General features: G+C 49.9%; 5 protein-coding genes across 5 annotated transcripts; 3 read left to right on the top strand and 2 right to left on the bottom strand.

Annotated features, from left to right (window-relative positions):
- Positions 1-1,321: 1,321 nt before the first annotated feature.
- Aud_003945 (beta-glucosidase H) lies at positions 1,322-3,942 on the top strand (the record flags this gene model as incomplete). Its single annotated transcript, XM_043288892.1, has 3 exons — positions 1,322-1,430; positions 1,481-3,494; positions 3,567-3,942. 3 exons carry the CDS (start codon positions 1,322-1,324, stop codon positions 3,940-3,942), a joined length of 2,499 nt encoding a protein of 832 aa, XP_043144827.1.
- Positions 3,943-4,545: 603 nt separating this feature from the next.
- Positions 4,546-6,446, top strand: Aud_003944 (putative MFS sugar transporter; the record flags this gene model as incomplete). The annotated part of the gene is made up of 7 exons (XM_043288891.1): positions 4,546-4,756; positions 4,811-5,029; positions 5,074-5,335; positions 5,385-5,654; positions 5,703-6,010; positions 6,055-6,285; positions 6,331-6,446. 7 exons carry the CDS (start codon positions 4,546-4,548, stop codon positions 6,444-6,446), a joined length of 1,617 nt encoding a protein of 538 aa, XP_043144826.1.
- A 161-nt stretch (positions 6,447-6,607) lies between these two features.
- On the bottom strand, positions 6,608-7,188 carry Aud_003943 (uncharacterized protein; the record flags this gene model as incomplete). Its single annotated transcript, XM_043288890.1, has 2 exons — positions 6,608-7,002; positions 7,173-7,188. 2 exons carry the CDS (start codon positions 7,186-7,188, stop codon positions 6,608-6,610), a joined length of 411 nt encoding a protein of 136 aa, XP_043144825.1.
- Positions 7,189-7,472: 284 nt separating this feature from the next.
- Aud_003942 (FAD-dependent oxidoreductase) lies at positions 7,473-8,905 on the bottom strand (the record flags this gene model as incomplete). The annotated part of the gene is made up of 2 exons (XM_043288889.1): positions 7,473-7,871; positions 7,925-8,905. 2 exons carry the CDS (start codon positions 8,903-8,905, stop codon positions 7,473-7,475), a joined length of 1,380 nt encoding a protein of 459 aa, XP_043144824.1.
- Positions 8,906-10,947: 2,042 nt separating this feature from the next.
- Positions 10,948-12,563, top strand: Aud_003941 (uncharacterized protein; the record flags this gene model as incomplete). Its single annotated transcript, XM_043288888.1, has 4 exons — positions 10,948-10,952; positions 11,087-11,273; positions 11,309-11,847; positions 11,906-12,563. 4 exons carry the CDS (start codon positions 10,948-10,950, stop codon positions 12,561-12,563), a joined length of 1,389 nt encoding a protein of 462 aa, XP_043144823.1.
- Between the last annotated feature and the right edge of the window lie 1,662 nt (positions 12,564-14,225).

Raw genomic sequence — 14,225 nt, 5'->3', positions numbered from 1 at the left:
TTTTTACCTATTGCTCCAGGAAATGGTGATTTAGTGGGCTTGATAATTCCCTCTTTTAGAGTGTGGATTATTTCCTGTGACCTTAGCTCTGGTAACCTAGTGCTTTGAAATCTAAACGAGATGACGCACTGGTCCATCAACCTGTTAACTAGCAAAGATCTGGTTGTCTTCCTTCCACACATGCCATGTAATGGTGCTTCCACAACGTCGTCAACGTTCAGTGACAAGATATTTGATGTATCAGGAGTTAGGAGCATGGAAGGATAATAATCACGTCTTGACAGCATTGAAACGGAAAGCAGTATACAGACAATGTTGACGCTGGCCCCTTGCGATGGGTGCGAACTCTTGGCGGTGACTTCTTATTTGAGTGTCCAGGGAAGTTAAATTGATCAAGGCCACGACGAGAAGTCATTGTTATTCATATTGATCACGGCTGTGTTTGACCTTCTGCCTCTGTTGCTAAAAACTGGTTGCAGCGACTGTCCTAGTAGCGGTAGCCGTCATGGTGGTGTGCTAATCGATTGAGGCATCTGGTGCACTTGATCAGGATCTTTTATCGACGGTGACGACAGAATTTCTTCCTAGACATCCCATGGACATGATCACTCAGCAATATTGGCGAGCAGCTGCACAGCTCAGTAGCCTAATTCGCTTCGGCTTTCTCAGCTTCTGGAAAGCCTCAGTAACTCGAAGTACCAGCAAAAACGGCCCCAAGCACCCGATCGCTAGCAACACGGCTTAGACAGAGAAATCTTGGCCGTCGTGCACGTAGGAAGACAGTTCCTGAGGACAGAGATATCAAGGCTTAGTCTCTGTATGTTTTCACAGCGTCATATTCTTGCTGAGATGGCGATTGCCGACACGCTGACCATTAAAATATATACGACACACAAACCTGGCAAAGAATTAGCTATAACACATTGATAAAAATAGTTACGTCAGTGAATCCGTATGCATTACTGGAGCAATGACAGTGGAGCGGCGACCTGAGTCAGGAGGGAGCTGGTCTTCAGTGACCAGGCCGAGGTCTCATGTCAGCGATTGATCGCGTTAGAATGTCAGCTTGTAAAAACTCAACTCTCCAACCGTCAGGAGTGAGATTAATTTAACCGATACAACCAGTCATCTGTGAGACCACGAGTCCCTCTTCCAATCAGATAAACCCACATCGCGTGGGGGTCGCCAAGTCCTTGAAGATATTGTTGAAGGATTTGGTCCCGCACCCAATCGGGAATTCGGCTCGAGGGCCGTGAGGATTGTCAGCTTGTTTAAACATACCATTCCTTAATGTCTATCGTAGCCGTGCTTGTCTGAGAGCATGCCAAAATCAACAATCCATGACGACCAACTGAAGATGACACCCAAATTCGACGTCGACTATGTTTTAGCCCATATCAACGAGGACGACAAGATCGCTCTTCTCTCCGGTACCTATTGTTGACCCAACTACTAGTAGAGCATTGCTAAAGTTTAGTAGGAAGTGACTTTTGGCATACTCATTCTATCCCCCAGTTCAATGTGCCTTCAATTCGTACCACTGACGGCCCGAATGGTATCCGCGGCACTAAGTTCTTTGCCGGTGTACCTGCTGCATGTCTCCCCTGTGGCACGGCGCTAGGCGCCACCTGGGATCGTGACCTGCTGCATCAAGCTGGTGTCCTGCTTGGCAAAGAATGTCTCGCCAAGGGAGCGCATTGCTGGCTGGGACCTACGATCAACATGCAGCGGTCGCCCCTGGGAGGACGCGGGTTTGAATCTTTCGCGGAAGATCCCCATCTCTCGGGGATCATGGCCAAGTCAATCATCCTGGGCTGCGAGAGTACAGGGGTCATTTCCACGGTCAAGCACTACGTAGGGAATGACCAGGAACATGAGCGACGCGCTGTCGATGTCCTGGTCACTCCGCGAGCACTTCGGGAGATCTATCTGCGCCCCTTCCAGATAGTTGCTCGAGACGCCCGTCCAGGAGCCTTGATGACTTCGTACAACAAAATCAATGGCAAGCATGTCGTTGAAAGTCCCGCCATGCTGGATATTGTCCGCAAAGACTGGAATTGGGATCCCTTGATCATGAGCGATTGGTTAGGGACATATACCACCATCGACTCGATGAATGCCGGTCTCGATCTCGAGATGCCAGGCCCGACGCGATATCGTGGAAGGTACATCGAATCAGCCATGCAGGCACGATTAATCAAACAGTCGACGATCAACAAGCGTGCTCGCAGGGTACTTGAGTTTGTCGAACGTGCCAGCCGCGCTCCTGTGGCGGCAGAGGAGACTGGCCGTGACCTCCCAGAAGACAGGGCGTTGAACCGGACGCTGTGTGCGAATAGTATCGTTCTACTTAAAAATCAGGGCAAGCTGCTGCCAATTCCCAAAACAATCGCGAAGATCGCGCTAATCGGATCTCATATGAAGACTCCCGCTATTTCAGGCGGCGGTAGTGCTTCTCTTGAACCATACTATGCCGTCTCTTTATACGATGCAGTCGTCGAAGCCCTTCCAGACGCCGAAATTCTCTACGAAGCCGGCGCATATGCTCACAAGATGTTTCCTGTCATTGATCGAATGCTCAGCAATGCCGTCATCCACTTTTACAATGAGCCTCCCGAAAAGGAACGCAAACTACTGGCGACAGAACCGGTAGGTAGCACGGCGTTTCAGCTGATGGACTACAACGCTCCCGGTCTCAACAGAGGTCTGTTCTGGGCTACCCTAATCGGAGAGTTCACACCAGATGTCTCTGGGCTGTGGGACTTTGGACTCACTGTGTTCGGTACGGCCACGCTTTTCATTGACGATGAGACGGTCATTGACAACACCACCCGCCAAACCCGCGGAACGGCCTTTTTTGGCAAGGGAACGGTGCAGGAGGTCGGGTCGAAGCAGCTCACTGCCGGACAGACGTATAAGATTCGAATTGAGTTCGGCTCTGCCAACACCAGTCCTATGAAAGCCATCGGCGTTGTCCACTTTGGTGGTGGCGCCGCCCATCTCGGCGCGTGTCTGCACATGGACCCAGAGCAGATGATTGCCAATGCGGTTAAAGTCGCGGCCGAGGCGGATTATACAATTGTGTGTACGGGACTCAACCGAGACTGGGAGTCAGAAGGATTCGACCGTCCGGATATGGACCTTCCTGGGGGGATTGACGCGCTGATTTCGTCTGTGCTTGACGTGGCGGCTGACAGGACTGTCATCGTAAACCAATCCGGAACTCCTGTTACCATGCCGTGGGCAGATCGAGCAAGAGGGATTGTTCAGGCATGGTATGGAGGCAATGAAACCGGCCATGGCATTGCAGATGTCCTATTTGGAGATGTCAACCCGTGTGGGAAATTGCCACTGTCCTGGCCGGTGGATGTGAGGCACAACCCAGCGTATCTAAACCACGTGAGCGTGGGAGGTAGAGTGCTCTATGGCGAGGATGTGTATATGGGATATCGATTCTACGACAAAGTCGGCCGCGAGGTCTTGTTTCCGTTTGGGTAGGTCGATCTCCTTATTCACTAGACGCATGCTCACGACTGCAGACATGGTTTATCATACACGACCTTCAGTGTCTCTCCTGAGGCGACCGTATCTCCGAGTGTCTTCTCATCGGACAGTCCACCCACTACCAGAGTTCTAGTCAAGAACACGGGCCCAGTGGCGGGAGCGCAGATCTTACAACTTTACATTGCTGCTCCTTATTCAGTTACACCACGCCCTGTTAAAGAACTGCACGGCTTTACCAAGGTGTTCCTACAGCCAGGAGAGGAGAAAACAGTGGATATCCACATCGACAAATACGCGACTAGCTTCTGGGACGAGATCGAGGATATGTGGAAGAGCGAAGATGGCGTCTATGAGGTGCTGATTGGGACTTCGAGTCAAGACATTGTGTCTCGAGGAGAGTTTAGAGTGGAGCAGACGAGATACTGGAGTGGTGTATAGATAGCATCATAGCAATCGTCTGTAGTCTTCTCAGTTAGACTGCAACCTCGGGGAAGGGAGAGAAGCGATTCTTGGCACCGGGTAAACGCGATGAATTTATCCAAAGTCCAGGCTGGGCAGTGTGGGGGGTCAATCAATTACTGAATCGAGCCACTTCCATTACCCATTAGGGCCATTACCGTGTTCAATCCGGGGTAAATGTGGGGCATGTGATGACCTTTTGACTCTTGAAACCAGCTGCAACCCCAAATCCTTCGTCAGCTCGTTGGATTGTCTCAGCAAACCCCCACATGAGGCCATGGGCCGCTCTTGGCAGGTATGCTGACAGCATTCAAACATGCTCACTTCGGCGTTCCATTGGTGGGGGAATATAACCAGAGTTCCCGTGTCGTGGACGTGGGGGTTTGCAGGATGCCCTTCCCATCAAGGAGCATCTTGGACCAAGGCTTCGGTCAGAGCTATCAGCAGGTCGTCACGGCTGAAAACCAGTCTATCCTGGCGTAAGACATGTCAATGACGGGATTCTACATATAGCCAGAGAAGGCCGTCTCCACCTGACAGCATCAAGCCATCAGCACCATCGATTATACGACATCAATCAACATGGTTGTAGTGCCAAAGCATCGTGAGGAAGATGTCGCGGAACCCATCCTGGCCAACTTGCTGGCCGACGATCGTACTCCTTGGTACAAGAAGCCTAATCTGAGATACTTGTATTTCATTCTGTTTCCTGCATGCATGGGGATTGAGATTACCTCGGGCTTCGACTCGCAGATCATCAATACTGTGCAGATTGTCTACACGTGGAACAAATGTATTCTCATGACACGCCGTGCTAATTTTTACTGGAGACGGCTGACATCTACAGATTTCGGTCATCCAACTGGAGCGGTTGTCAACGGTAAACCCAAGTATGAGATCGAACCAAATCTCAAAGGGTTCCTGGGGGCCGCATATTCTCTCGGAGCCATCCTGTCCCTCCCGTTTGTCCCCTGGGTAAACCAGCGATTCGGACGACGGTGGACCATCATGTTTGGTTCCTGCGTCAGTCTCGTGGGTGCTCTTCTGCAAGGCTTTGCCAACGGAAGTATGCTACCCAATTCTAATCGGTTGCATGCGCTAATTCAGTAGTTGGGATGTACGTCGTCGCGCGGATCATCCTTGGATTCGGCATTCCCTTTTGCATTGTTGCCGGATCTTCCCTTCTTGGTGAACTGGGATACCCCAAGGAACGGCCCACTTTGACCTCGCTGTTCAATTCTTCATACTTTATCGGCCAGATCATCGCTGCTGCCGTCGGCTTGGGAACGGTGACCATCAAAACCAACTGGGCCTGGAGAATTCCGTCGCTCCTTCAGATTGCACCGGCGATGGTGCAGATTACCTTTGTCTTGTAGGTGGTGTGGTACCTTATTGTCCCTGACAGGACTGACAGCGTGCAGTCTCCTTCCTGAAAGCCCTCGGTATCTGATCAGTAAAGATCGCCACGAGGAGGCCTTCAATATCCTGACCAAATACCACGCCGAGGGAGATCGCAGCTCGGTCATCGTGCGAGCCGAAATCGCCCAGATCGAACGCACCATCAAGCTCGAACTCGAAGAGGCCAAGCAGTCGTGGTGGGATATGTTCCGCACCGCCGGTATGCGTCGTCGGCTGTTCATTTCGGCCTTTTTGGGATTGTTCACCCAGTGGTCGGGCAATACTTTGATCTCGTACGTACCGCTCTTGATCTCCTGGCGAGACGTGCTAATGATGTCCAGATACTATCTGAGTGACCTCCTGGAAATGGTCGACATCACCGACAGCGTGGTCAAGTCCAAGATCAACATCGGCATTGCATGCTGGGGTCTCGTCTGCGGTACGACGCTGGCGCTGACTGTTCCTCGATTCAAGCGACGGACCATGTACCTAACCTGTGCCTGTTCGTTGCTCTGCGTGTATGTCGCCTGGACCATCTCCATGGAACGGTTTATGAGTACCCACGCCAAGGCCGCGGCCATCCTGACCATTTTCTTCATTTTCTGCTATTCGCCGGCGTATAACCTTGGCTACAACGCATTGACATACAGTAAGTTTCCGCGCTTCTCGAGACAACAAATACTGACTGGTTAGCCTACCTGATTGAAATCTTCCCATACTTTGGTCGCTCCAGAGGTATCTCGTGGTTCCAGTTCTACGGACGAGGCGCGAGCTTCTTCGCAACCTATGTGAACCCTGTCGGCCTGAAGAATATCGGCTGGAAGTGGCTGCTGGTATACTGCTGCTGGTTGGTTTTTGAAGTAGGGTTTATCTATCTGTTCTTCCCCGAGACGTCGGGAAGAACTCTCGAGGAACTGTCTTTCAGTAAGTTTCAGATCTGAGGTCTTGAGACACAACTAACAGATACAGTGTTCGAGGGCAAAGAAAAGGCAAATGAGGTGGCTGCCGCTGTTCACAAGCAGCTTGATCAGGATCATGATGAGAAGGCGCAGAACGTTCATGTCGAGGAGACTTTGCGGGCATGAATTGAACATGTTACTATATTCAGAATTACTGTTCCTTCACAGGCAAATATATACCATGATAACCATAAATCATCTTACAACCGTTCCAACTGGTGCCGACAAAAAGGCCAGCAGGATCTGGATCACATTGGTACCCAGGCTGAACAAGACTCTCGGATCTGTCAGTCCTGTGAGAACGATTTTCGTCCTCCAGCTGGCATCAACAGGAACCCCATCATGCGATCCTGCAACCAGAACAGCACATCGGGGACACCGGTGAGCGCCATTGTCGCATGATCTGACAATTCATCCCGCAAATATTCCACTCTCGCGCCGGAGTCACAGTAGAAAGGGACCAGGGCATCCGCGTCATTGACTGGACTCACCTCATCGTTGGCGGATTTGGAGATGAACAACACGATCTCAGGCACATGCTGTCCCATTTCATTTGCGTCCGGCACCCGTGCCGCTTCCGGCTCATCAAGCATATTTGCCTCCATGAAGTACGACTTGATATCCTGGTATTGGCACTTGGCTATGTCGTTAGAGTCTAGGGGCTTTCCTTTCTTCAGAAAAGCTACGAACCGTGATGGACCGGTTTCACATGACCGTCGTCAGTTGTGCTGTGAACTGGTACTATTTATCCCTCCTGTGGTCCTGGCAGCTCACCAGAGGTCATCCGGATAATCAGTGACGACTGAACCGTATGAGTGGATCGCAAGTTTGTGTTAGTCTCCACTTTCCTACCTCCTTGCTGCGGCATGGTCTACTGTATCCTCCCTTCAAACTCGCTGGTCCTCAAATTGGTTGAGGACGATATTGGAGAACTCACAACATCTGGATATGGAAAGCAAGTTGATACTGGTCATCTCTGAAGCTATGTCATAAATTCGTGAGCCTTGAAGAACATTCATAAGGTATCCCGTGTCTATAGAAGACCGCGCATAATTCATGTTACCATTGCCATAACCGGACCCAAACCCACAATCCATCATGAGTCGTCAAACGCCGTGCTCCTTGTTGTAAATCTCATAGGATGCCTCATAATCACAAAGGCGCTTTTGTCCTCCCCTCATCCACATGGAGAATCGCCTCGAGTTCGCTTGTCAATGTATACATAGATAGATCGGACATGCTTTCGTGCGTCGGCGGCGGGAATATTCGTTCTCTTATCGGGGCGTCGGCCGCCTTGGCCCGTAAAGGAGCCGGCGGTAGCTGGATAGACGACATGCAGTCGCGGTAATGCCCTGGAAAGAGTCCTTTGTCCAGGTCGCTTTGCCATAACCGGCGAGTGGCATCGAACGCTTTATCGACCAGCCCTCGCCGCGCGGTCTCATACTCTACGAATAGATCGCGAAGCGGACGATCACGCCCCCGAGCAAAGATCTGCGCGAATATGACAGCATCTTCGATGGCGTACGCGGCGGATTCCTCGCGTGGTGGCATCTGCAGTCGTCATTTAGTGCTGTCCAGGCCGCAAAGAGCTTACGCGTACTTACTGCGTGTGCGGCATCCCCGAGCAGCAGAGCGCGGTCGACGTGCCATTTTCCCCGCTGGCGGACCTGATAGATGGGATACAACTCCCAATCACGCGTCTCCTCAATCCACTCCCGGATCCACGGAAAGGCGGACGTGCCGAATTTACTGCGCACCTGGTAGCGAAGGGCCATCTGCGCCGACGTGAGTGCAGCGATATTGGTGTCTGTGTAGCCCAGCGCGCGGTACCGCTCGATAATGTGCTCATTCACACGCATGATCGCAGCAACAAACATGGTCTGATGGCTGGGGTCGCAGTAGCTGGCCAGCAGCGATCCCTGCCGAGTTAGGTGAATGGCCGATTCGTCGAAATGAGACGGTAGCGATACCCGCTCGGCCGGAGCCAGGCTCTGAATGAAGGAGATCCCCGTATATTCGGACTGGTTGCCGGGATCGACGAGCTGCGTGCGGACCGCCGAGTGGACGCCATCGCATCCCAGCAGTAGATCCCCCGTGGTCGTCGTCCCATCGTCGAATTGGAGTGTCACTGTCTTTCCTGTTGTGCTGCTGCTGGATAATTTCTTGTCAAACTCCACCGAAATTTGCGCGTACTGACGCACCACGGCCAGCATGGCGCGAAATAGAGCACTCCGCAGCACTCGGCGGCTCTTATAGCCCCCATAACCGCGTCCGGTCTCGTCTGCAAATCTCAAGGGACCCAGCGATCGCCCGGAACGGAGAGAGTAGATATTGATTTCATCCACTTCAATCCCCGTGTCTTCTCCCATCTGAGAGAGCTCGGGTAGGACGCCTAGCTGATCCAGATGGTGCTGAGCGACCGGGGTAAGACTAATGGCCCCTCCATCCCCCATAGAGTGTTCAGATCGACTGTCATAGATGGTGATGTCCAGATCCGGTGCGACCTGTGTGAGCTCTTTCGCCAGAGCAATGCTGGCCGTGAGACCGGCGATTCCACCACCAACGATCAGGATGCGGCGTGGCATGTTGCGATGGAGCGTGGAGAGGAAAAGACTGAATTATCTGAGCCAGGGACTGTAAATATAACCACATTTGGTCGGATCCGATCTCAAACCAAGTGCCCGGCCGAAAGTCAGAAATCTCAGCGATCAGCATCAAAGGACAAAGTTTTGAGCATCGACAGTGGTCCGGCAGTTGTGCATTTGCGCGCTGTCCCCGTATTGAATGAAGTGTTTTGATTGGCTTCTTTGATGGGCTCGGCTGGACCGTGGCGACAGGTGGGGCATGGTCAAAATAAATGCAATGTGATTGGGTGGAAGTCTCAGGCGTGACAAGCGGATCAGGAGACCATCCAAAGATTGTCTACGGTTGGTATGCAGGTCGGACCCGAGAGACGGCGGGAATTTTTCTCTCATAAATAGGGGTAGAACTGTTTCCCGCTTATTCCAGATCAGAAATGACAAATCAATTATCCTTAACTAATTGTACCCTGCGAAATTCCAATCCCACACAACACAGGACCCCGATCAGCGAAAGAGCCAAGAACAGGTGCCCGGTGGCACGTGACTACAAACGGATCGCCGAGATGCGCAGCGTGTTGTGATTGGCTGCCATTGGTTCTACCTAGAGATAAGCTTACTGGCAAGGGACAATCGGTGGAGAATCAGTGTCGCTTGTTGATGGATCATGAGATATGCCAGGACTCGTATTGTAAAGACTTGTGCACTGACAGGTTTTGTCCCTCTAAACATTGTGCTCTGGGCCGGTTTAGACTAAAGTGGTAATGGCAATTCTACAAGTTGTTGAGTCTTTCGGGAATATATTTTCAATGATGCTGCGGCAATATATGTTTCTGCGACTTCATATCCATTACAGAGAATCATTGTGCAGAGGAGCAGGGACATATATTTCCTTGCCGCACAATAAAATTTACAAGCTGATTTTCTTATTTCTCTCTTGTAGACTATCATCATCAATACAGGTGCCCTGTGGCCATCACTTCTACTTAATATCCATGGAGATTAGGATGCTGTTGTCGTCTACTGTAACCACCCTAGTTGATTTTCTCATTGCTTTTCTCCTCGACTGTAATTATCAATTATGCACTATGATTTCACACAATCTTTTGAGCAAGTGTGTACAAATATATATGTGCCCCTCTCCGTCGAATGAAGGTCAGCCAACCCGATCTGATATTAGGACATCTCATCTACGGAGTATATCAACATGACCTTCAATCATGGCAACAAAAACCATCCTGCCCTGGTCTCTGCTTACTCATAGTGACTAATACTGTCGTCTCAGCCGAATGCGGTTAGCAGGCTGACTCTGTTGACAAAGCCTTGTTAGCAGCATGAGAAGCATTATTGTGAGATCGGCTGCTAAGGTGCGATATTAACTGGTGAGATCAGGGTGTGGAGGAAGCAAGATAACTGTATATTGCCCAAGCCAGGAGAACTAATCACAGCAATCTGCAGAAATATCTCCAGAGTATCACGTGATCTCATACGTCTAAATCCTCCGCACTATGGACTTTGGTTGCGTAAGATCGCCCTACAGTCCGCCGCAACTCAGTGATTATTGACACTATTACTCCGTACTGAACAACAAAGTCAGGCCCCTTGTCAAGGGGACGCTGTTTCCACCAGAGCCCCTGATGTTTTTAATGGCATATGCTGTCCCTGCCAGATACTTTGCAGAATCTGTACTCCGTACACAGGCACACACGTAGGTCGAGGTTTAGGAGACTCTCCCCGACTGCGAAGATATATAAAGTCACCTACTTCAGTGCTCTGAAGTCTTCTCAGCTGGTCAGTGTAAAACTCCCAGTCAGCAAAACGCTTTGATCGCAGAGAGGAAGGGGATGAGTCCTGTATTTGGTTCTAGTCCGACTCTAGCACAGACTTGGCACTTCGTGAACAGGGATTATAACGCTAAATACGGAGTAGTTGTCACTTCAATTTGTGCTGGCGGCCAATTGATTCCCTCCAGGTCAACAAAACTGCTCCATGTAGGGTTATTGACGAAATATCCGCCATCGTCAAGCCGTGATGGTCAAAGTGATTGGATGAGGTTGGTACTCCCTGAATATCATTCCGAAGGATACAATCTCACCAGACTAGTTGCAGATTTATAAAGCATGTGCAACCCCCTGATGCAAAAAGTATCATTTACTTCTAGAGATACCCTTCCTCCAATCTCCTAAGATGTTTGCATCTTCTGTCCTCGGCCCTGGCCGCAGCCGCGTCTCTGGCCACGGCTAGCCTGTTACCCAATATCATTTTCAAAGATGTTGTGGTTGTCGGTGGCGGTGCTTCTGGTGCCTACGCGGCGGTCCGACTTCGCGATGACTTTGGTAAGACTGTTGGTCTTATTGAGAAGCAGAGCATCATTGTAAGACCTCCCTGCCTCCAGTGAATGGACAGCAGTTATTGGCCCCGACAGGGTGGTATGGTCGACTCTTATGTCGACCCCAAGACCGGGATCCCCCTGGACCACGGGGTCAAGATTTTTTCATCGACGCCGGTAATGCGACGGGCTTCTTTGACCGGTTTGGCATCGCCAGGGGCAACTCCTGCAACCCCCAAGTCACAACGGAGTACGTTGACTTCCGAACCGGAAATGTTGTCAACATGCAGCTGCTACCTTTTGCCGATCAGTTTGCGGCCATTGCCCAATTCCTCGAGGTGGTGGAGCCATGGGAGCACCTGATGCTGCCTGGATATTACGACTTTCCTCAGCCAGACGCCATCCCGGAAGATCTTCTTATTACCTTTGGTGATTTTATCACCAAGCATGGACTCGAAGATGCCGTCCCTCTGATCTACGAGAGTACCGGCCTGGGCCTCCGTAACATGACGCGGGAAACCACCCTGTTTGTTCTACAATCGTTCGGTCCCTCCATGGCTCGAGAAATGCTCGGCAAGCAAGGAATGTTTGTCCCTGCGTCCGGTCGCAACCAGGACCTGTATGATGCCGTAGCTGATCATCTCGGGGATGACGTTCTGTATTCGAGCACAGTTCAGCTGGCGTACCCCACATGGCGTCTTCCTCACAGTGAAGAACAGCAAAACAGGCCAGATCACCCTGATCACAGCCCGCAGGCTCCTCCTCGCCATCGAGCCGACCAAAGACGACATGGCGCCCTTCGACCTGGACGATAACGAGCGTACGGTCTTGTCCAAATTTACTTACACCAACGAATACACTGGTTTGGTGAACAATTCTGCCTTTGCGACCAACTACTCCTACTTCAACCTCCTTGCCGCTGCCGCGCCCGACCACTACCTTACTCTGCCAGATGGCTCGTTCACGGTCCGTATTGACTACCTTGGTGGCAACAACATGTTCAGGGTGACGATCGTCGGTGAGGAGACACTTGACTCTGCCGGCGCCAAAGAACTGGTGCAAAAGGACTTTGATACTCTCCGCAAAGCGGGCCGGCTGTTGGACGCTAAGGAAGGGGAGAAGGTGAGCTGGGTCGACTTCTCTGCCCATGGCCGCCCCATGCATGCCCGGGTGTCGGTTGCGGACTTGAAAGACGGCTTCTACCAGAAGCTGTACGCGCTGCAGGGAGGACGGTCGACTTGGTGGACCGGCGGCGCTTTCTCAGTCAACTTCCAGACCACGTTGTGGCAGTATGATGAGCTTCTTTTTCCTGAGATTCTCAAAGGGCTGAACTAGATACTGGCGAGTCGGTCGTCTTTTACGAGAAGTCTTCTATCTGGGAACCTACGAAATCGGCGGATGTAAATAGGATGTAAATACAGAAATGCATTCTTCATTTCAGATAACTCAGTGATGATACAGGATTCTAAATGGTAACTGCGGAACCCGTCCACAAGGCAAGATCCAACAGCATGCTTCGACGCCAGCTCCTATATCTCATTCACGATCTTCCGATATAATTCTCGAAGCTTCATATACCAGCACATACGACCATAGGGTGTGGAAAACAGGGCTTCCCATCTGCTCAGCCATACTTAAGCCATATATTAAATGTGGTTAATTCTTAAAAAGCCTTCCTCCCCTGAAAAAGCAACCTTATAATTTTAGTATAGATGCTAATAATATAGGTAAGGGCTTTATTACTCCTCATCACCACTCTAAAAAATGGCTCGCGAGTAGTGATGCAACTGATAGATACTAGTAAAATAACCTTAGTAAAGCTATAATTATGCTGCATATTTTATGAGGATTATAAAGTTAAACCCCCTTGCTTAAAAGTTAAACCCTATATATAAAAAACAGAATCTCCTACCTGCCCACCCTACCTAACCTAAAACTAAACCAGCCACTGGAGCCCTTCCCCTCAAAAGACTGCCCTAAAAAAGCATGCCCACCAACTCTTCACAATTGTAGGTTATAAGATAATGTAGTCTACTTCCTACTAGGAGTGTATATAACCTATAAAATATGATAAATAGTATGTCCTTGTTCTATCTTTTTTTAATTCATTATATACTTAATCTTATAGTTTTGGTTTGCTCTCTTATTGCACACTCTGGCATCTTTAACTATCAAATACTTATGGGTTCCACAGCCACTCTTCTTTCCACAATATCAACGCCCAAGTTAGTTCAACCAGGACAATATCTAACTGGATTAGGGGTCTATCTACCCCTGCAAGACAGAACACTAGACCTAGGCAGGTGTTCCGGGTAACCCAAGTGAAACATCTGTCAAACCCAACTTAGGCTGGGTTTTGGGCTCAAGGAGGGTGTTCTGAGTTGGGTTCTAGGCTTTTATATAGAACCCAGCTAGGTTTTGGGTAATCCAGTTAGGTAGATAAATAAGGCAAACATATAATATGCATTAATTATGTAGTCCTGTCTAATATATATTTTAGTTAGTTAGCAGAATTATGCGTCTTAGTATAGCTTAATTAAGAAAATTATACTAAAATAAAACAACCTAAGTAACCCAACTGGGTAGCCTAGTTGGGTTCTGGGCTGGGCTTGGACTCATGGGGGGTGTTCTGGGTTTTACCTGGGCTGGGCTTTGGGCTCAATGGGGGTGTTCCGGGTTGGGTTTTGCCTAGGTCTACAGAACACTATTCTACTAAATAAGTTAGCAAATACTTATTCAAGGAGCCTCCTTCCTAAGTTTTTATTTAAAAAAGAACCACCCAAGGTGGACATGCCTAGAGTGTTCAAGAACCAGAGATTCCTACTACCTAATGATAGGATCTTCCTGCTGATTATATCAGCTACTAGAGGGATGAGTTGCTTAGGTAGCACTAATACTGGAGAGTTACTAGTATCTTATTTCAAGATATGCCCTCTTGTAAACTTAGTAGTTCCTGCTAATTAGGCCTTGCATAAAAACCTTATTAACCTACAGGAT

This window comes from Aspergillus udagawae (assembly GCF_001078395.1).
Source record: "Aspergillus udagawae IFM 46973 DNA, scaffold_3, whole genome shotgun sequence".
In the NCBI taxonomy this organism is placed as follows: domain Eukaryota; kingdom Fungi; phylum Ascomycota; class Eurotiomycetes; order Eurotiales; family Aspergillaceae; genus Aspergillus; species Aspergillus udagawae.
Note: the sequence above shows the minus strand (reverse complement) of the source record. Positions and strands in the feature narration are given on the sequence as shown.